At 39.4% G+C, this 23,219-nt stretch overlaps 2 protein-coding genes across 3 annotated transcripts in view; one reads left to right on the top strand and one right to left on the bottom strand.

Annotated features, from left to right (window-relative positions):
* Positions 1 to 13,138, bottom strand: part of abch1 (ATP-binding cassette, sub-family H, member 1) — a 37,842-nt gene extending 24,704 nt beyond the window's left edge. Inside the window, exons 1-5 of one of the 2 annotated variants that reach the window (XM_007572922.2) lie at positions 11,335 to 13,138; positions 7,101 to 7,249; positions 4,066 to 4,225; positions 1,691 to 1,845; positions 490 to 597 (exon numbers count right to left, since the gene is read on the bottom strand). In XM_007572922.2, the coding sequence (XP_007572984.2) occupies positions 490 to 597; positions 1,691 to 1,845; positions 4,066 to 4,225; positions 7,101 to 7,249; positions 11,335 to 11,562 (800 nt within the window). In that variant the 5' untranslated portion in view covers positions 11,563 to 13,138. Of the gene's footprint in view, positions 1 to 489; positions 598 to 1,690; positions 1,846 to 4,065; positions 4,226 to 7,100; positions 7,250 to 10,827; positions 10,984 to 11,334 lie in introns of those variants that run through there. The other variant, XM_016661110.1, reaches the window with a different exon arrangement.
* A 1,482-nt stretch (positions 13,139 to 14,620) lies between these two features.
* Positions 14,621 to 21,098, top strand: lgalslb (lectin, galactoside-binding-like b). Its single transcript, XM_007572921.2, has 5 exons — positions 14,621 to 15,298; positions 15,785 to 15,871; positions 16,021 to 16,109; positions 17,101 to 17,287; positions 19,246 to 21,098. Exons 1-5 carry the CDS (start codon positions 15,266 to 15,268, stop codon positions 19,387 to 19,389), a joined length of 540 nt encoding a protein of 179 aa, XP_007572983.1. The 5' UTR covers positions 14,621 to 15,265; the 3' UTR covers positions 19,390 to 21,098.
* The last annotated feature ends 2,121 nt before the right edge of the window (positions 21,099 to 23,219 follow it).

Genomic DNA, 23,219 nt, shown 5'->3' with positions numbered 1-23,219 from the left:
GTATTTTGTATGAAGTGCACCAGTTTCTCCTGTTGCAAAACATGCACACATGATGATGCCACCAGCCCATTTTGGATTTGGGATGTAAAAGCCATGACAGTTCTGAGATCATCATCTAAAGGCATTACAAGCTTCATGTGAACTTCTGACTTTAAAGAAAGTGATAGGAAAATCTCCCATAACATCTCTAATCTCTCTAGGATTTAGTAAATAGAAATAATTTTGCTAATGCTAACTGAGCTGAAACAGGAAAACTTCAGTCTGATTTAAATGTGATGTGTTTTTATATATATACAATGTATGCAAATATTTGGTTCCATCATTCCTTAGGGATTTATACCCAGTTGGGCCTCAGTTGTATCCAAATAAGATGTCTCCCTTTAGTGGGTTGTGTTTGTGTAAGGGCATCTGGAAAGTTCCACATGACTGTGAAGTGCAGTCTGCAGACCTGCTGGGTGACTCACAGAGGACAGACAGGCGGCTACATACTTGGCTCTAAGCACAGGGTCCACTCCAACCGTCGGTTCATCCAAGATGAGCAGCTCAGGATTCTGCAGCAAGGCAGCTCCGAGAGACACTCTCCGCCTCTGACCCCCGCTGTGACACACAGGGGCAAAACGTGAGAAAAAAAAATTCACACAGGAAGATCCTTCTCCAGTGTTGTTTCGTAACTGGTTGATATTATGCATGCCGCTTGAGACAGAAGAAGGCGAAAAGGTGGGAAGCTTCCAGAACAAAACGGTCAAGACAAACCTGCCTGATGGGACTGAGGTAAACAATAACTAACCACAGGGATGACATCATCAAAAAACAACCTCTTTACATGTGATATTTAGCAAATCACAACTGAGCAAATACATCTAACACTGCATTTTAAACAAATATGAGACTATAAAATAATTAAACACATGAAACGCCATTGTAAAGGCTACATATGGAGCATATTTGTGCATACCATACATATCTTCAGTGAGGCGTGTATTATGGACTTTCCCATATTAGGCCACAACATTCACACCCGCATAATATGACTTCTTTACTTAATAAGGTTGAGTAGCAGGGAGACCAGAAAACACGAGCTGAAATAATTTAATAAAAAGAACAAGATGAAGACTAACTAGTCATGAAATACATGATTTGATCATTTTTTTTTAGCTTTTCAAAATGAAGCTTCATCCCTTCATCTTCTCAAAATATTATACCAGACGACACCAAAACAAATTTTTACACCAAATTAAAGAGAAATAAGAAAACTTTATCAGCATTAGAACCGTGGTAGAGCTAATATAGAACACAACGTGAAAAAAGTGAAACTTAATGAAATATAGTTTTACTAAGTTTAAGTAATAGTAGGTCTAACAAGGGCTTTCAGTTCTGTCAACACTGCTGTGAACATAATAGTCATAAAACGCCCAATCGCAGAGTAATTTAACTTTCCCCCCGAGCGCTTATCAGACAAACTCTGACTGCTTTGTTGCTTTACAGCCTCTCAAGAGACGAGATCATGTTTGTCTGCCTATGTGGGTTCACTAATACAGATAATTCGAGGTTCAAAGTCCACAGCACATCATTAACTGGCTGCATCGTACGATAAAATGCTTTTAGGCTCGACCAGGTGCACATCCGAGTGCGGGATCTTTAAAGTCATTACTAGATGTAAAGTGCCTGTAAAGTGGTAAATGAGTTTTACCTGAGATTTCGGACTAGGCTGCTTTTCTGAGGTAGATGCAGGAAGTCAATAAGGAAGTTCATGCGCGCTTGGGTTTCCTTCGATGTCAGGCCATGGATTCGTCCAAAGAAAGTCAAGGTGTCGCTAATGGTGAACTCGTTGTACAGCGCCAGTTCCTGTGCAACACAAACAGACCCGTGTTGTAACTTGTTTCATGTGTTTTTTTAGACTAGAAGCAATAAAACCCTGTAGGTTCCACTTCAGCGGATGTCTGGGGATATCAGTCTTTCCACATGTTATTGCATGATTCTTTTCTGAACACACAAAAACATGAATTTTCATGATAGCGTACAATCACTTACAGTATGTTTATTCAACGTGTTAAAGACATGACTAAAAAATGTGTGCTTCACAAGATAAGAGCTTTTGAAGTGATGCTCTGGTAAAGGCCTGTTTGGTGGGGCAGTTGATGTGTATAAGACAGGGTCAGGGTTCAAATCCCAGCATACAGGAAGCATGCAGAATGCTTCCTGTATGAAGTATTCTCCTTGTGAATGTGTGGCTCTCTCTTGGAGCTGCGACTCCCTTCCACAGTCCAAAAATATGCTTGTTAGGTTAACTAGTCGGTCTGAAATGCCTTTAGCAGTAATTGTGTGTGACTATGGTTGTTTGTCCTACCTGTAAAACTAAAGATTTCAAGTAACAAACAGGTAATATCCTACCTGCAGTTGATAACTCTTTTTGCATTGTTTTTTCTGTATGAATGCTGATTAGTTTAGACAAACCCTTTTGGATCGACCTTTAAACTTTTACCACAATGAATTGGTGACAAAATTCACGTTCTGTTCCGAGTATGTATCCCACAGGAAGACTACTGATGGCGCACGGCCCCCAACCTCCATTTCCTGTTTACTTAATCATCAGCATCTGAGTAAATAATCACCCAATGCTAACAGCGTTATTAAAAATGTTATAAAACAGAGTTTGTGAACATTACCATCAGCGTTTTGCGTAATGTTTCAATATGGTAGAAGTTCACTTTGATTGCAGCCAGACAGGCTAGCTGTTTTCTTCATCTACGGCAGGAATGTCAAACTCAGTTTCATTTTGGACCATATCAAAAATCTGATATAGTCCAGTTAAAGGGCTGGTTGTACCAGAATATGTTGATAAAACCAACTGTTAAAATATTAATAAATAGCTGTCCCTCCAGGAATTTTTGATTGTTTTTGTGTTTTTTTGTAATCAAAGTCACATATTTTGTGATGCTAAGTTAGAAATATGTGTAATATGTTTTTCATGATATTTGTGCTAATGTATGATGTTAAATGTGACTTTTTAGCATTTGTCTATTTCTTGACATCAGAGGCTGCAGTCAGTTAAACTCAATGTTTTTGACCAAAAAAATGTGGAGATCTGTTAATTTTGTGTAAATTTTTAGGATTTGTGAAAAACTGGAGGGACTTACTGATGTAATTTGGAGTCTAGAGGCCACATAAAGAGCTTCAGCAGGCTAGATTTGACTCCTGGGCCTTGAGTTTGAGAGCAGGTCATGAAGGTGGAAAAAGAGTGATGTACTGCAGGTCAGTTATTAACCACTATTAATCTTTAACTAGAACCTGATATCTAAAAAGTTAGGAGTAACACATTAAAACCTTCACCGAAGCAAATTTGATCATTCAAAGATGAAAAAATGCAATAACCATGCTTTAAATGTCATTTAAATATACAAAAATAAAGCAAAGATTAAGACTGCATTTTCTTTAAAAAAAACAGCACAAAAATATCCATATTAAGGTATACAAACAAAATATTTCCCTATGACATGACAATCATGTGGTTTGCCATTTATTGGTGACATCTCTTGTTGAGTTGTAAGAAAAAAAATATCTTGGCATCAAAGAAAAGTAACATTTCATATGTCAGTTCTTTCTCTCTATATGTGTCACACTGTGTGGATGAACAGGAAGCTTAAGGTAATATGAGGACAGATAGCATGCATGCAACTCCCCGGATCTGAACTCTAGTTTGACAGTAACGAGTTCACGCTGCAGGTTCGCATCGCCTAGCAACACAGGCTAAATTACTGAAGCCCCAGAGCGAGGCAGGGATTTTTGGTCATAAAGAGCAGCTCACTGATATAAAAGCTGGATCTAGAGTTTTCTGTAAAAAAAAAAAAAACACCTAAAATCTTCCACACTCCTACACTTACTGGGGTATCTGTGGATTTCTAACAAGCTAAAAATCAAAACCTCGTCCTAAGATTGACAGCAAAATGTAACAGAGTTTTATTTTCCAATTTTTTTTTTTGAGTTAATGTGTTTGTTTTTCAAAACATTCAAGACTTTTGAGCAAATGATTGTAAGGGAGCCGAGTGTTTACGTTTAGCAGTTTACCTGCGGCATGTATCCAACCATCTTCCCTGGGACCTCATGTCCAGGAAATGCAGGCGGCTTCCCCAACACAGTGATGTGTCCTCTTGATATTTTCAGTGTTCCCACAATACATTTTAAAAGCGTCGTTTTTCCACATCCGCTGGGACCCAAAAGGCCATAACTGCAAAACAAAATCATGAACAATTCACACATTAGCGTGAAACTAAAGAAGATTTTTACGTACAAACAAGGTAAAAATAAAATAAAATCTACTACTAGCACATTCTGTAACATTTTCCATAGCACACATTTTGCTTGGCTTATCAGGTTTGGATGCAAGTTGTGTTGAAGGTGATCATGTTAGATAAACTAAAGGCTTTGGTTGAGATGTAACCAGGAACCTGAGGGACCTTGTCAGGTGAGGTAGAAATGTTGCGAACCCCAATGTTGCTAGGTGACTGAGTTTTCAGTGCAGACTCTCAGCTTCTGTATATTTTTGGTGTTTGCTGAAACACTGAAAATTATTATTTTATCCATCTACATAAATATGGAAAATACTTAACAACAATTAAAAATAATTCAATAGGTCTTGGTCAGAGTGCATGGTTACAAAATGTTTTGTTTAGGTAAATGAAGAATGTACAGCGATGAACCCGAAAAACTTGGCGAAGAGGCAAACTGATTAGTTGTTTTGTAGCATTTAGTAAAAAAAAATTATAACTTGTGCTATAAATCACTTGAATTTTTAGTAAACATGCTATTTTGTTATTGTTTACTAATTTATCATAGTTATATCACAATATTTTCTTATTTTGCTTAATTTTAAGAGTAGAGATACAAGGGTAGCTTAGCTACGCTAAATGGAGAAAATGGCAAGTAAACCCTTTTAAAATTTCATAATGAGTAGACGATCCTTAAGTATTTATAAGTAAAAATTGAAGACGTGTTATAGATTTATTTTTATTGAAAAGAATATGATACTCTGAAAAAGATAACTTGAAATAAAGTTTATGGAAATTATTCATGGCAATAAATAATTTAGCTCAGAATAAAAGTTTTAAAGAGCAAACAGACTTAATTGATCTATTTTTACAGTAAAACATATTCCAATCAGAGTCTTAAATTTTTTATTAAAAACTGTTTTAGTTTTTAGATCCATTAATGCTTCTAAAACTTAAAAACATGTTTATGGCAAGACACGCTAGCAGTTTAGACTCCCTGGGGAAGTTTTCAAAGGCTGTTCCCTATCTATTTCCCTAATATTAGCTTTAATTACATTTTATGCTACTCTAATAAAAAAAAATCCAAGCTCTTAGAATTGTTCATGTTGTTTTAATACCCATATGGATGAAAATATTGTCATCATAAGTTTAAAACAAGGTTTCTGTTTTTTTTTTACACAATAGTTAAAGCGGCAAACAAAAGTTGCCAGGTTTGAGGATTGAAAGTTTGATTTCTATCATTCTATACTAAATCAAGACATACTATCACAGCATACTTTGCATATTCTTTAGATCAATAGTGTACAAGAACAAATGTGTTCTTTTACCCTCGCTAGAACAAGAACAAGTCCTAATGAACTAAAGTGCAGCACTCTGGGTTCCTCATAGTTCCCGCTTTTGGCAGCGTTTGATAGTTGGACACCGCAAGACAAAACGTTCTCAACAGAATATGTGCCCAGGAAAACTTGTAAAAACACCTCAAGCCAGGGTTGCAAGAACAAAGTAATGTCATTCTTTTCTTTCAGCCCTGGGAAGGAGAACAAAGTTGCCTGTTCTTAGAGCATTGAGCTTCACACATACTTGGAATACCCTAATGACTGTTGAATGTTACATCATTCTGTTGAGAAATACCATGTCATAATCATGATGTGTTATTTTCAGTGAACTGTAGTTTCAGCAGCATATAGTACAGTTTAGATGGTCTGTCTCAATGCAGCAGACAAGTGAGGTATGATGCAAGATGTGATTATTGTGCTAAATGATTTAACACAGTCTGAAGACGTCTTGCAATGTTTGTAACGGACTTAACTTGTATGGTTCTGTACACTGAATTTGAATCATTATTTTGTGCATGTTTGAGGTAGATAGATAAGAATCCTTGTTGACATGGTGTCCATATTTATTCTTTTCTCTGCAGAATCAGTACATGAGTGACCTGTAAACTGAACCTGTACATATTTATGAGTGAACTGTACTTTTGTCATTCCAAAATTTAGGTCAATGTAGAAAAAAAGTCAATGTAAATCCTCTATCACTGGGCACAGAAATGACAAAGACAAACAGTGGCGACAGTAAACAAAGGACAGAAACCAGAAGCTAATTTTTACAAGCAGCTGAAGGCTGCGGTGTCACAGAACAGTATGTTTTCTTTGCTATCTCATCTCTAACTCTATTAGCACTTAGGAGGGATGGAATTTTCCTCTTTTCACAAAAACCAGCCAAACAGTATGTACCGGCAGTACGTTGATTTCTAAGCCGGAAGGTGACGAGTTTGGCGACTGATTAGTCAAATGAATGACAAAAGGAGAGGGCGAGCGTCCTGCCAGCAGCTCCCTCGAGAATGCAAACATCATTTGCATGGTGAGCCATCCTTGGATGACTAGGAAGAGTACTTAATGCCTGTCAGTGCTACAAGGAGAAATGCACAATCAAACTCTGATGTAGACCAAAAAGGCGATCTCTGGTCCACCATAAACCTAGGTTTCAGTTCGATTGAAGTGAACTCTAGCAAATCTAGCTAGTGGGAAAAATTTCTCATGGTCTTTTAACAAAGACAAAAGAGAAATCCTACAACTGCTAATTTCTCACACCACTCAAATTTTGTTTACATTTCATGAAGAAAGTGTTGTTTTCTTCATTGGTTCTTGGTGCAGTGCAATCACAAGCGAGGGGGTAAACGGGTTTTTCAAAGGATTCAGTTTGTCTGACACGGTGCAGATTGAAAGAGAACCTCTCTAGCTAAAAATGTAACAAATATTGTAATTTTGGTTCTCAATCGAACCGAGTCTAATGGACCGTCAGGTGTGAAAACCCCTTAAGAGTGAGAGTACTCACATCTGTCCCTGTGGTACAGTCAGGTTAAGGTTGGTTAGGACCTTTAGCTTTCCATACGACCGGCATACATCTCGGCACCGGATTGCAAAGTTGTCCTGTGCAGCAGGCAGAGACGCTTCCAGGTCTTTTTTCATGTTTCCCTCTGTCATCTGGAAGAGAGTGGACAGTTTATTAAAGGACATCAGTGAAAGTTCACGCTACGGATCACTTGCCCTTTGCTATATCAACTCCTCATCAAATATTTGCACCTTACAATCTGTGACTCAATCTGTGATAAGATTGAGACTTGAGTGTGTGGCTTTATCTTTGCAAAATACCTCAATTCAGAAAACCTTTGCACATTTTTTAAAAACTGCAACCAATTTAAAGCAATACATTGATGGCATTTTCCACTGCAGATGCAATCTACTACATAGATAAGATTTATAATAACAAATTCTTGGCTAAATAATTCAGTTGCTAAAAACAAGAACTAGAGTTTTTTTTGTTTGTTTTTTTTACAACGAAGCTACCCAAAACATACACTAGGTTTAATTTTTTTTTTTACATTTTTCTACTTGTTGTTTGAGCTACTGTCCTGGCTTTGTGAAAGTCCGTTGCTAAGACAGAAAGTATAAAATCTTCCACAGTGCACCAGCATTCCTTGAATTGCTTCATGTTTGTCTTTGTGTGCATATTTACAAATCCCATGTTTAAGATGGAGAAAAAAATGCCACAGGAGCACATTTTTACTCACGTTTTGGCATATTTTGGTAAACGTATTGTGGCATTGTTTGCCAAACGTAAATCAGTTTCATTGGTGCTTTGTATGAAAAAGCAAAAATATTTCTGCACACGACAAATTTATTTTGTGGAAATGCCCACTCGTTTTTCACGTTACAACATGCATTTTTGTCTATCTTGGCAAATATTTACAGAGGTGTTTTGCTGCTGCTTAAAAAGAAGCTAATTTCACTTGTTTCACAAAGAGGCTCACTACTGAAATTATTAATTTTGAGAAACTCCTTCAAGCATATTTTCCATCATTTATTATGAAGTAAAGAGCATGCTGTTGAGGGATACACAGACAAAGACATTTGTTTTCACCAATCATTTTGAACTCTGTAATAAAATATGTTCTTCTTTTCATTAGATTCCTACAGAATTAAGTATGAAGTTTTTAGAAAGACAGTTTTTAAATTGGCCAGCAGGCTTAAACCTTATCAAAATCTACAGTCAAGTGGGGAAATCATCAGAAAAATAAGCCATTTAAACAAAGAACAATCAATTTTTTTATATCAGCTGAACTTAGGTAGCAGTCTGATCAGATTGTGTACAGTCTGCACTCGGTCAAAAGTATGTTTGGACTTCTTCTGTGGTTACAATATGTACTAAAAAAGTGTCGGAGAGGAGTTGTGTTTTGGAACGCTGCAATAAGGTCAGCGTGGTTATTTGTCTTATAGAGACAGGAATGCTCAGATCTGAGTTGTGTCTAAAGGAATAAACTTGCCCGTATGTGGTGAATTGGTCTGGATGGGACAAAATGAATGCTGTAATTTGTAACTTTCCGTTCTTCAGTTTCCTCAGTCTGGTAAATCAGGTGTCTGAAGGACAACAAGCCGTCTGTTTCTGGAACCTTTTCTTTTCTCAGAGATTTATTAATCATTTCAATGCCTAATGCTCATTAACACTAATATTGTGTCACTCATTCTACACAGACTTTAGTTTTACAAAGGTACAAAGCCCTCATGACAAAGATTCATTGATATAACTGGGACATTTTCCTTTGTTTTATGTCTCCCTTGACTTTCACTTAAGAAATAATTTTTTTTGTTGATTTTCTGCTTAAATTCAAGACAAAAGAATGTGTGTCATCGACTTCATGTAATGCTTATTGTGAAAATATTCCCATCTGTGATCCAGAACATGATGTCCCCAATGGCCTTTCTATGAATGCAAAACCTAGTGGAACATTTAGATCGCTTAGAAAAACATATTTCATTTTTTTATGTGAAAGTTAGTTTGAAAGTTTTATTTTTATTTTTCGGAGCTGATGAACAATTAGACAATTTCCCCTTGATTTGCTTTGATTGGATCAGCAGGACCAATACAGAAATATATTGTTGTTTTTCTTCCTGATCGTTAAATTCGACAAAATTAATACTTCCCAGAGTTTTCATTCTATAAATGCATCAACCAATGTCTTGTTTTTGGTGCAGTATTTGTTTTGCTTCATAGGCATGTCTAACCTTTACACAAGTGTATTCACAGAATAAACATGTATTAAAATTTGCAGTTTATTAACTGTTAATGACATTATTTTTCCCCACTCAATATTTTCAAAGTTTTATTTGTACTCTCAGACGAATCTTTGTCTGAAATAATGGGCTTTAAACATATGAACTTTCACTCCTTAAAGGACAAAATAAATATGGATTCAAGCGGTGCAAGACACTCAAACAGCTTGTTTGAGTTTCATTCCTACAGAAGCTGTTCTGTTCAAAGCACCCTGATGCAATCTGCTGGAAAAAAACAAACCTCTCTACTTCAGGAGGCGGTCACCAAACCACTTAGGGTGAGATCTAGGTCCATTCTTTCAGAATTTGTAAGCAGGAACCCAAACTATGTTGCCCCTCAACCTGAAAAGCAGCAGACAAGCATCACGTCGCAAAGAACCTACTGGATCGTACTCGGACATTCCTCGCTATATGCTCGCATCACCGCCTTCCAGCCATCAGGACACAAATTATGTGGTTCCAAAAACAACCAGGAACCCAGCAAGCTGTAATCACAGCATTTCTTTTGCTGTTTCCCCCCAACTAACTTCCTCCTTTAATCCAGAATCTCTCATTTTCCAGCAGGGAGATTAGAGGGATTGCAATGCATAATCTGGAGCATTTGCGCGGTCTAACCCTTGCCACTGTAGCCTAAATATTTCATCCTTAATACACCTCTGCTCTGCTTAAGAGGAACCCTACTTTTGCATACATATGTAAAATTTAAACTGCATAAGAAATGTTGACATTGCATTGCTGATGAAGATTTGATGGAGAATTCCACCAATAAGACTCACCCAGCAGAGAAGACGTGGGTAGAAAGTGAACGGTGCAGAGGTGTCAGAGCAACTGACTCCTGACTGAGTTCTCACTCTGAAGACATTCAGTTAGTAGCATATGAACGTCAGCTGACACAAATATCTCAACTAAGTTGAAGGACAGGTTTTAGTTCACAAGCCAGCAGGTGGAGAAAGGCATGCTTCCTTCTTTAATAAATATCCAGTTAGAATAGCACACACATGCACACATGCGCGAACACACACACAGCTAAATCTAACCCTTAACTTGAAAACAATGCTTCATTTTATGGGGTCCATGCTTTGTGTCCCATAAGGACCAATAGGTCCCCACATCTTAGTGTTTGTCAGGTGAACGGTCCTTACAAAGTATCAAATACAAGAACACATTTTGCTCTTCATCGTTCAGCAGGTGCCTTCCAAAGCACCACTTTGAAAATAATAATAAAAATAATAATGATGAAGATGATTTTTTAGCTCCTAATTTCAGATTTTGGTCCGAATCCAGGTGTCTTTGCTCCAATCAGAAGACGGGTTGTAATTGATGGGAACACTGGACTGGTTCTCTGCACTGTGAGAACCTACTTCCTCCCTCTGATACTGACCTAAGTGAACCCAACAGGTCTGCTCTCATTCACCGCTCGCCCCGCCGGGGTGATCAGGAAGAATTCCTACCTCTCCTGCCAAGTTGTTGGGGTCTTGCGTCATCGCTAGGTGGAAGAAAACCAGCTCTCCTGCGTAGACTCTTTAAAAGGCGGAAAGTTGTGGCCAGTAAAAGAGAACCGACTGCTCCGAGGTCGGCCAATCACAAAGTATTTATAAGCTGCGCGTTGGGCAGCCCCTCTACTTTCACTTCTCCCCCTGACATATCAGCGCGTCACGCAGGATGTGAGCCACTGATGTCTCTCTCTTCCCCTCCACGCCATTCAACACCACCTGCGATAAGGCGCATCCTTGCTCCCTTTGCGCATAAATCTATTCATAAATATTATTCCTAGTTGAGAGAAAACGCCAAAACACGACACGGCTGCTTCTGGTTGCGTGCATCCAGCAGAGTTGAACTCCATCCCTGTGCAGCGGTGCATCAAGGCCCGCTCTATAGAAGGAGGAGCGCCTCGATGCGCACCACAAGCATTTTTTTTGGCGCAAATTTTCTATTTTTTAAAATCAAAAACAACTTACCAGCTGCTCCCGCATCTCGGTGGAGTCTGCTGGGCCGGTGATGGTCGCATCTTTCCGGCCGGAAGCCTCCGCAGCCATGGCAGCCGCAGCGAGGAGGAGGAGGAGGGGAGGGAGCTGAACACCGGACAGGAGACTGGATCTGTGCAGCAGAGAGCGCCACAAAGGGGCGACAAGGAGAGGCACGGATGGGCTGCGGGATTCCCAACTGCTTTCTAATAACTGGAACATATTCAGGAAGGTTATTTGTTATTTTCACCCACAAATGATCACATAGTGCATATTTCCATATCAGAGTTGCCCTAGAAGAGACTATGACAGTAAAATTTCCCGTGTGACCTGAACATTTTTGGCAAACTTCTATGGGAGAGTGGGGTAAAAGTTAGCTGTGGCGGGCAAAACTGACCCCGCAGCTAAGCTACTATTTCGACTTTATTTGTTCCCACAGTTAAAATGCTACACTTCTATCTTCGTTTCTGATCTCATGTCATAGCTCATATAGCATAATAGATACATGGAACAAATTTTAAAATATAGATATTATGGTCTAAACACATTTTTTAATGATTTACTGAATTCACTTTCAAGTTTGGAAGGTGTATTTTAAGGAATAAAACCCTAACCCATGGTTCTTACCTTTACAAATTTTATTAAATAATGCCTTCCTCCTAACTATTTGGTCACATGATCAGTGTTTTTTTTTTTTACTGTTTCCTAGCAACAAAGGGTGGCTCTCCCCTAGGTATTTTATTAGAATTTTTTTTTCAATACAGCAACAAAAGTAGGACATAATTTTGATGTCGAAGGGGACAGATGAACGGTTTTCAAAATGCTTTACAAATAAAATCTGAAAAGTGTGGCATGGATTTGCTTTTATTTCCCCCTTATGCTGATTTGTATGAATGAAAGTGCAGTCAACTTAATCTGAGAATAAAGCCTGCTGTTCTGTGAAGGCTTCAAAGGTTTGTTAGAGGATGTTAGTGGAAAAACCAGCAGACAAGTAAGGAATAAGCTAAAGTTATGTCATAAAACAAAGATTGGCTTGTTTCATTCAGATAAGACCGAAATTTAGCTTTTTAGCCAATGTTGAAATACTTTGTCAGGGTTAAAACTATCACTAACACATCATCTCCAAGCTGAAACATGGTATTGGCAGGATTAGGCTGTGGGTCCAATGTTTTTCAGCAGAGACAAAGAAACCAGTCAAAGCTGACTGGAACGTGTTTATTTCAGGAAAAAAAAAATTATGTTTTTCTTCCAATATTATAACGACTAATAAAAGTTTACATCAAAAAGGCAACTTTTTAAAATGTGTGAACTGTCATACTGGCTGAGCATATGTAACTCTTAATGACTCAAATGAACATGAGGATCTATTGGATTCATCAGAACGACACACGGAGGAAACGTCATGAAAAGACAAATAGCCTCTTCCCTCCAAACATCACCGTACACATGCTCACATGTCGTTCCTCAAGCATTGTAATGATACCAGGTTCTTCATAGAGGAAAAATACGAACAAAACATTATCAACTTTTATACAGAGTGTCTGTAAAAGGTGCCGAGTCAGCAGTTATGGGACTGGGCCTACACAGAACAGACAGAAAAAAAAACATCTGAGCCATGTTATCAGGCTTGAAAGCTGCCATATCTACACTTTGTTTCTCTTCAGACGCATACACTCCTCCGTCCGCACAATGCTGTCACTTGCCTCTTCCAATATGTATACTCATGCATATTCTTTTTAAAATTGTAAAGTTCTATGTGGGTGGGAACATCGTGCTATGTATTTAATAATAATATTATTTAATATTGTGTATTTACACACTTGTTGAGTGTTTAACAGAAGTGAAAAGCCAGTAAGGACAGCTTGACATGTCCTACACCAGGTGTGTCAAACTCATGTTTGTTTTGGGCCACATTAGGATCATGAATGGTCTCAAAGGGCTGGTTGTGTCAGAAGGTATAGATAAAACCCATTAAAAGACTGTTAAAATATTTATAAATAACTGCTACTTCTTAAAGTACTTCTTAAAATTAAATCAAATTGCTCACCTTTTTACATTGTAATTTGTTGCAGTCAAAGTCACAGATTTTGTGATGTTAATTTAGCAAAAAATTTCAATAAATATTGCGATAAGACGGTAAATGTGACTCGCCATCTCGATCACGGACGATAACTTGAAAGCAAAGATGAGGCAGCCGTGTAGTAAAGTAAGAAGTGCTTCCACCTGCAGGTGGAAGTTAGCATCACTTTAACCCAGTGTTTTTCACAATTTTTGCAGAAAATTAAAAAAAAAGTTACTTATTCAGTCTTTTCCTAATGGTACTGTAACAATTATTTAAACGCTATTGTAGTTGTGAAGTTTGTCAAAATTTGTTCATTTATTCTTTCAGTATATTTTATTTAGTCAACAAGTTATTTTCTCCTGGCATTTATTGCAGTTTAAGTTGGTGCTTAAATTATGCTCTTGACGGGCTGTGGTTGCCATAGCAACCAGTAACAGTCAGCTTACCCCTCCGCCCTCTTTGCTCCTGCTGTCTTGCAACCGAGGTATGTAGTGGAATCAGCTTTATGTTTTCTTTACACGTTTTTACATAATACACATATGTTTTAACTGCTCTCATCATTAACGTTGTGCATATCAATTCAATTAAACTCAAAAATACTTTGTGTATGCCGAAGGGAAATTAAATGTTGTTGTAACTAATTTAATTAAAGTGCTATGGTAGATAATGATGGCTGTGGACAAAATGAAAATGAAACAAAATTAAAATTTTACAACAATTAATTGTTCTGTTTCTCTGAAGTTAGTATAGGTTTATTGTAGAAGTAGCTGGACTGATATTAACCACCAACTTGACTCTTCAGTATGCTCCAATTTTTAAATTAAAATTAACATTTTAGTTGTCAATTGTGTGATAGTCTTTGGATTTTTAATACATTAATTGGGGCATAATTTCTTCTTCTTATTTTTTTTTTATAAAGAATCAAGAAAATTATGGATAACCCTGAGCATCCTCTTCATGAGACTCAGAAAAACCTGTCTTCAGTCAGAGGCTTCTTAAAATGTTGCTGTGAAATAGACGACTACAGGAAATCCTGCCATTGTCATCTGCAAAAACTCTTTAAAAAATATTGAATGATTAAAATTAGAAAAAAAAAATTACATTTGGGATCAATGAAGTATTTTTACATTTTAATTTGTATTGTTGTATTGTTGTAACGTCCACACGGGGGCAGGATGGCTCAATTAACCCAAAGCAGTCAGGGGAGAGAAACTAGAACGTGTTTTATTGGTCAAACCGGAGAGGGCTAAAGAAGTCAATGAATCTTTCACTTTATTTAACGGAAAGGTTTTTTTATGTGTGCATATGCATTTGCGCATTTCTGGTTATATTTTGTGCACCTCATTGCCCTCTGATGCATGCTTTGGCGTCTAAACATTTACTTAAAAACGGGGGGGAAACTCCCCACTTTGTGTCACATTCGGACTTCGCCTGACGCTCATTTATTCCAACCACCTCCAGCCTGCTGACAACACCGAAAACAAACCCAAAGAGCGCGTCCGCCTAATCGGCTGAAGGCTCGGGGAAGATCTGTCCGATGATTAGCCCTCTCCAACAGACGGGGATTAAAGCTGCTGGTCTCTAATTATTATAAAGCATTCGTCAGCACATTTATCCACCCATTTCAGGGGCCGACAGTAAAGCGGAGGCGGGGAGTGTAGATGTCCTGTTAGGTGCTCTTTCTCTCTCTCCCTGTGTGTGTGAGGTGAGGCCTGGAGCCGACCGACGTCGGGGGACGCAGGAACTGGGAAATCCTCCCGCGGCAAGTCCCACGACGCAGACACGCCACGCTTTGCTCCCTCCCTCCGTCTCTCCCCTTCTCCCTCTCTCCCCAAGCTCGCATCCTGTGCTTTTCGGCTCAAGATGGCGGTGCAGGCAGCAGAAAAGGACGGAATAGTGAGTATTCCCAAAGCCACATCAGCTTTAGAAGCAATGGGTGGAAGGAATGGGGGGTGTGGGAGGAGGGATTGCGTTCATTTGTGCATTCGGTGGGGATTGCGTGGTAATGCGCATCGTTATCTGGACGTGGAAGTGCTGTAAACGTGGACCAGAGCGCAAAAACCAGAGGAGGGTGGGTTGGAGAAGGGGAGGTGGGGGGAGGACTCCTCTTTCATCCAACTATCATCCCATGCGTGGGGCTAGGGGGAGGAAACGAGGAGATCCAGCCCGGTTGTGGTGGCATGCCTTCACCCTACGCCGCACGGTGCTCAACACGCAATCAGCTCTCTAAACCTGCCAGATCGTCATTGTTGCGAACCGCGAAGCGAGGCCACAACAATTATCAATTATTGATCACACAGGCCCGCAGCCTCACGGTGGGTCTCTGACCCGGGTCCTTGTTTGCTTATCGGCTCCTGATTTGTGCTCTGGTGTCTTTTCAAGAACATGGACGGGGATCACACGCTGAACGACTCACTGGAGAACCCCGCTCTGATCTCACCCGACAAGGAGGATTTATCCCGTCTTTTGGTAAGAAATCTCTCCCCCCTTTCCCCCCCACCTCCACACGCCCCCAGTACCATTGTTTGAGTCAAGCTTTGAGAGTGTATCATCATATCCCGGTGTTTGATTTATTTGTTTGGGTGGGTGTGATGGTGGGGTGGGGGTGTTGTGCGCAGACGGTGCCTTTCAGCGGGCGCATCCGCGGCGGAATGCGACCGGGGAAGAAGATCATAGTGATGGGTATCGTCGATCTGGAGCCACACAGGTGAGATAAGGCCTCACGAAGCGGCAGGCTCAGTCCTACTTCTGCATATCTATAATACTCTGAATACAAGTCTGTGCGCACTGATTGATATCTAAGGTAAAATCCTTTTTTTGTTGTTTTTTTCCACTTTGTCAAACTTGTACATCCACTTGGTGAGGGCAGTGGAGCTTTAAATAAGCAGAGACAGGGCGTTTCCTCACCACCAGGAAGAACAGAAAAGGGGGGGCCAGGGGGTTGGGGCTGTAGGGGAAAATATGAGGAATAAGAATCCCCAGTGAGGCAGATTTTGTTTGGGTGTGTCTTTTACCCTTCATGGAGACTTGTGTTGAATTTGAAGGGGAGGAAAAAATCCTCCCCATGACCTCATCTTTCCTGCTGCTGGCAGAGAATTCAGAGTCCAAAGTTCATGTGAAAAATAACAGCTACTCCAACAAGCTGTCTTTGTTTTGCTTTTTTCTTCTTTTGTTATTTTCTGTTGTGTCTTGGAAAGTTTACAGTAAGGATGAGATGCTTGAGTATGTATGAGCTGCACAGCCGCAGGGGAGGGAGGATAAACAGAAACTGTAGCAAGAGGGATTATGCATAATTAACACACGCACACACACACACACATGATTTGCTCTTAGACAGCAACAGCAGAATTATTCATATGTCTCATCCCAGATTAGCTACAGATGTGGACACGTTTATTGCCCCCAATGGTGAAGATGAGTAAAAAGCCTAGAGATAAATGTATCTTTTATTTAAGTGGTCTAGTTGCATTCACTGTGAGAAACACATGTTAAGTAATTGTTTAGATGTTTTCACGGGGAATAAATATGATGTGACACCACGAGCCATTCCCTTAAATGGGGAGTGTAAGGGAAGACGTTGGAGAACCTGGGAAGATTAAAAACTAAATAAATTTCAAGGCTCTTCAGCAGAGGTACCGACGTAATAGTCCAGTTTTGGATCTACTGTCCGACTCCAACATGTTTTATTGTCTCCTCAGCTTCGACGTCAGCCTGACCTGTGGACGGGATTTGGAAAAGGATGACCTGCCATTCGACGTGGCCCTGAAACTCACTGCTAGCTTCAGCAACCGGCAGTTTATGCGGAGCGCCCGCGTCTCAGGGAAATGGACAGATGAGGAAGCTTCCACTTCCTACTTCCCTTTCATCCCTGACCAGCCTTTTAGGGTAAGAACTTCCCTTTGCTGTTAGTATCTCAGCATAAGAAGAGGTAGTCCCAGAGATCTGCCAGGTGTTTCCCAAACTTGGAGGTCAGGGGATCGAACACCAGAACCAAAGACCAAGACAGAATTCAAGGGGGATTGTGTGCTGACAACACAGAATGACAATTGTTCCTTTTTAGACTCCTAAAGACTGAAATTAAACAATTTACGTTTGACATGCCCTGACTTTTATTAAAAAAAAAAAAAAAATCTTATCTTTTTTCAAATCATTGAACAAATCGCACATAAACATTAGCAGGTAGTTCAAACAACACTCTTCAGTGTGGAAGTGGAAAGAAGACTTTTTGTGTATCAGTGAAGTGTTTAAAAACATGAGGAAACATGAAGGCTGTTGAACGCTTCCTGAAGGAAAGATGGATTTTATATTTGAAAACAATTGAACCGATTGCTCAGCTGGAGGAGTGGAAGCGCCTGTTATCATGCAAATTAAGTAAGAAAGGAACGGAGACGGGTTGACGTCACCATCCTGTCAAGCCCTTCAGGCAACAGCAGGTAACAGGAAGTAGAATCTACTACAGTGAAGTTGCTAGGTTTCATCTATTTTTTGAGGAATCCCGTTGTATTAGTCAACAAACTAGATAAAGAAATGTTGGCGGTGTTTTGGCAATCTCACAGTGAAGACCACGGTCTCCTCCTGACTCTACATTTGAGTAAACAGAGACTTATGTTGGCTAAAAACGGTAGAAACATTCAGTTTTATCGGATAAAATTGGTCATATCTGTTGATTTCCTATCAAAATCAGTGATCAAAAATAGTCTGGAAGATCTTTGATCTGTGCATCTTTGCTCTTTAATGCACGAGACCATCAGTCCTTGCAGCATTAAAACCGAAACAAACGGCAGAAACCCTGTGCGCCATCACGTGTGTCTAATGTTAACACAGCCTGCATGAGTGCAGTGGTGTGTTTACAAAACAGCATCAGCTGCTCACGTATAGAATGAAGTCAGTGCTGGGGGAGAGGGACGCTTCAGGTGGAACAGCTGTGACTCATCACTGCTAGACATCAGGGCCCGGATGCTCATTCACATTCCGCTCTAATAAATTATGAATCACGATCAGCCAGAAATAGTTTGAGTTTAAAGTCCATGTTAATATTCTCATGCATTGTGTTTGCAGAATATTTTTAGGCGTCCTTTTTGCTTCTCGCTGCCGTCTCTGTGATAAGGCCATCGTTGCTTGTGGTGGGTGCGCGGTCAGGAGCTGGAGCCTGGAGATTACAGCTGTTTGTTTGAAACAAAGTGGAGGCTTGTGGACAGACACATGATGATCTGTGGTTTTTACAGTGAAAAGGCTTTTTTTTTTGTCCTGCTGATCTCTTTATGGAAACAGGCTTGTTATTGGCAGGGGAAGCTTCCTCCGGTCTAAGGAGTGGGTGGAGGTCTACTAGTGTGGTTTATGTGTTTATTACTGTATTTGGTCAAAAGTTGAACTTGCTGTGATCGTGAGGCATCATGCTTCGGGTCAAACTGAACAAGTGGACTAGGGGGAAGCAATAGTGGGTTCAAAATACTTGACCTATTTATAACATGAAATGAAAAATTTGACTAAATAACAATAAATCACTAGAAAATGGAACAAAAAATACTTGATAAAATGTAATAGTTTTTTTTTTTTCGTGCTGTGAATTTTATGGTTCCTACATGACAAATTGGAAATGGTTCAGGGATAAACTGAAAAAGCTATTGAAAATGGGGGTGAGGAAAAAAGTTAATGAAACGAATAAATTTTGTCCCAAGTTAATTTTATTGCAACCTGCTTTTTGAGTCGAAATCTTTTCAGTTATTTTTCTCTAGGCTGAAAATGTAATTTGCTAAATTAAAACTTGCATTTTTGTTTTGAGGTCTTCTGCCCCTGCTTCCCTTTACTTTATCTGCTTCCTTTCTCTCCTTCCCTTCCTGCAGATTGAGATCCACTGTGAGCACCAGCGTTTCCGGATATTCGTGGACGGACACCAGCTCTTTGACTTTTATCACAAAGTGAAATCCTTGCCCTCAATCGACACAGTACGGATACAAGGAGACCTACAGATCACCAAGCTTGGTTAACGCTCCCTGCTCTTCCCACTCGCAGGAGATCTGTTTTGTGTGTGAAGCAAAGACTTGATCACAAATGACCGCACACACACACTAGCGCATTACGTCGTCACCGGTAAGCCGTCATCCAGCGCTGCAGCAGCATTCCATGTTGGGGGTAAAATAGCTCTCTAGAGAGGACTGTTTAGGATTTTTCAGCTTTTTTTTTCTTCAGTTGTGAGGATATAATGCGTTTCTGCTCATTTCTTTCTTTTTAACTTTATATCCAGTCATTTAATTTAAGCTCTAAAACCTTCATAAGTAAAAGCAAACCTCTAAAATGGATTGTTTGGGAGGAAACTTTGAGTTCAAGATTGGAAAATTACTGTTTGTTTTGATTATGATCTCTGCTTTCAAGGATGCTTTAATAGAAATTATTCTTCAGATGAAAAAAAATAAATCTGCTCATATTGTTCAAGAGTCAAGCAAATTTACCAGTAACTGCTGTACGATGAGTTTTACTCCAGATAAAGCTGATGTCAGTAGAAATATCACTGTTTTTTCCCCCCTGTGTGTTTATATTCAGTTTTTTTCAAAGCTCAGAGATGTCAATTCAGTTCAAATTTAAAGTCTTATTACTGCAGACCTAAAACTTTCTGGCCTATTTGTTACTTTCCGCCGTTGCACTTTCAACTCTTGTGCTCTCCATGAGGTCTATCCTAGTTTACGTGATGATGTGCTGCAGCCTCCCCGACCTAAATACCTAAAAACCAGGATTATATCGAGACGTCCCACATTGCTGTGTGCTGCGTTCGCAGGCAGATTTTTAGCGACTCCTGCAGATGGAAAGCAGAAAATCATGTTGAAATGACTTATTTTATGTAATTGGCTTAACTTCTGGAAATCCTTCAAACCTGAAAGCAGGACCACGTCGTTGGCGGTACTTTGAATGTACGATGTGCATGTTTCCATGGTCGTGCAGACGACATAGCGATGTACATAATTAATTTAAAACGTTTAATACTTCAGTTGATTTTGCAGTGTGGCTGTCGATGTCACAGTTCAGGAACGTGTGTGTGTATTTATTTGTGTTTTCTGAATCATTCCACACCAGCTCATAGCGAGGCAGAGCTTTAATGTCAACAGGAGCTCCTTCTGAAGTCTTGCTAGTAGCAATGCGATGCACCAGTCTGTCATTATGACTGTTCCGCTACGTGCAGAAGATCCCTTTTTTTCCTCGGTTATGACAATTCTGCACTAATTGTTGTAGTAAAACTGCTAAAAGTCGTACTTGCTGTTGGTGCTGCTACTGCTCCTCTTCCAGTATTAACATTGTTACAGGGTTAAGTTCCTGCTGAAGCTCCATAAGATGAAATGTACTAAAATTTCACAGAGAAAGCAAAGGCTGTGGGTTGAAAGGTTGGGATACGCTGATTAAAATATAGCATATTTTGTCAACCGTCATGTTACTGAGTGACCAATTAAGTTTACTGAGTATTACTTTATTGCTGCGATGTTTACTATATTTATTTGGTTATTGAAGTTGAGGCTGTTGGATACCTCCAGCTTTGTAAAGACATCAAGGGGCGTTCTTGTTATAATGAAATCTGATCTGCATGAACCACCTGAAATGTTTTTTGTTTTTTCATAATCTTGCTCTAAAGTCATGAAAAAGATAATAGTAACTTTAAATAACCAGTCACAAAGCCCATTTTTTGCTGTGGATAGACCAAAACTGATAGTTTAAAAGAAAAATTGTCACTGATTGGCGACATTAATCTAGACTGAACCTCTCTGAGGCCTTATACACACGTGGCCAGGTCTTTATAAAAACAAATATCTCTGTCACATTGTTTAAAAACAATCTTGTACACATGAAATCTGTTTCTGAAAAGTTTTCATCCACATTAACTTGCATAAATACGCCTCTGAGTGTTGTTTTAAACATGCCAGACCCACAGGGGGCGGTGTAGTGCTAAACTGAAACCCATGTCGGCCAATCAGATTGCTTGAAAATAACCACAACTTCCTGTTGGGGATTAAACATGGCACCAGGAGGTTCATTTTTGTGGAGAGGTGTGCAGGTTGAACTACTTTTAAATCATATTAGAATATGAAGTTAAAACACAAGATGATGTTGATTGGGAATCATTTCAAAGCGAGCATGTGGATATGTTGGCTCATGAATAATCTGGACTCTAAATCTCAGTTTCACAGACAAATATGAAGTTTTTTTTAAACGTAGACTTTGGTCTGAGTTTGTATAAATGCGTGTCTTTGGTGATATTAAACAGTTTTTGTGAAGGAGAAAGGCCAAAATGAATAAAAAATGTTTTTTCCTTGATATCCGGCTACGTGTGAACTAGGCCTAAAATTCAAACAAAACTAGAAACAATGTCATTGTTTGTTTTGTTTTTTTCTTGTGAAGGATATTTTTAGGAAAATTTTGTAGAAAGAAATTTGCCACAAATTTGACCTCTGACACCATCTAGTATACTCCACATTGTTCACAAAGAGTTCAGAAGTCTTTCTGTTGTGCTGCTCTGAATCTGAAGTAAGCCATGACATCTGTGCCCTAACCTGCGTGCTGACTTCACTGCCTAGAACTTCATCCACCATATCGCTTTTTAGACATTTTCTTTTTCTCCTCATGCCGCATCCATCAAAATCTCAATGTATGCACTAACTGTTCATTCTGCCCCTACTGTAGCAATAAATAACGTTGCTGTTGTGTGAGCGAGGTCTGCTCTGAGGCACAGCGCCTCTTTGAACCGGGTCTTCCTGAGTTCAGTCCTTGTTCTTCGCTGGCAGGCACTCGTTTATTTCGGACACAAACAGGAAGTGCGCGCGGTGTGGAATGCGAGTGTGCCGAGAGGTCAGATCAGATCTCTACATGATGTGTAAATGTGCATTGTTGGTGTTTGGTATACTTTCCTCTGTTTTTTGTTTTTTTTTTAAGTTTATGAACAATGACCATTGCTACTGCCTCAACGTGTTGATTTGGTCTACGTGACTCGGTGGTACGGTGCTGGTGGTAGATGTGTGTTCAGTTCAGTGTCATGTTCGTGGGTCCTCGGCTGTTGGGCAGTTTGCAGAGTTGACTGCTGCAGGAATTATGGGGGAGGAAGATAAACAATTGAAAAATTATAGCTCTGTTTATGTCGAGCTTTCTCAGCTGGGACTCTCGGCGACAGTTGCAATCAGTCATTTGCAAGTTTGTTTGTTTTTTTTGTTTTGTTTTTTTTAGTGGGTTGTACTAGGCAAGGGTCTAAATCAGATTCTCATGGTATAACATTGCCAGAACCAAAGCCTTTTAACATAGAAACAAATGCATAATATGTTATAGTTGCTTTTAACACACAAAAAATATTCCTACTGCTGCTAAAATAGTGGAGCATATTACAAGTTTAATAGCATCAATAATAATTTCTCGTTACACTGATTTGAAAACAAAGACCTGAGTAAAAATCAGACTCCTGAAATTAATGCTGATCTTGGTTGGATGGATCTTTTTGGGTAGGATTGTCAGTCTTAAAAGAGGCGTATTGTGCAAAATTTGTATTCTGCACTTTTTGTACTTCCATTTGAGTTTCTCCTGCTTCTAAAAACAGCACAAGTGCTTGGGGAGGGGAAAAAATGCATTCAGATGTTTTTTGGTGTCTGGAAAAATGACTTGTTTTAAAGTCTTCCTCAAAGTAATGATACAAATCAGCAGGAACTGCGCCTCACCTAGCAAACCAAGCAGAACTCCAGCACGTTGGTCAGCTGGTTTTACAGCTGTGTGCGCTGTACAACGGCTGCTGGAAAAGACGAGAGTTTTGTTGTTAACTCTCCATTCAGACACCAGTTTCTGCATTCTTGTT

Source organism: Poecilia formosa, unplaced genomic scaffold, assembly GCF_000485575.1.
Source record: "Poecilia formosa unplaced genomic scaffold, Poecilia_formosa-5.1.2 Scaffold311, whole genome shotgun sequence".
Taxonomy (NCBI): Eukaryota; Metazoa; Chordata; class Actinopteri; order Cyprinodontiformes; family Poeciliidae; genus Poecilia; species Poecilia formosa.
The sequence above is the reverse complement of the archived record's forward strand: the minus strand, read 5'-3'. Positions and strand labels throughout refer to the sequence as shown.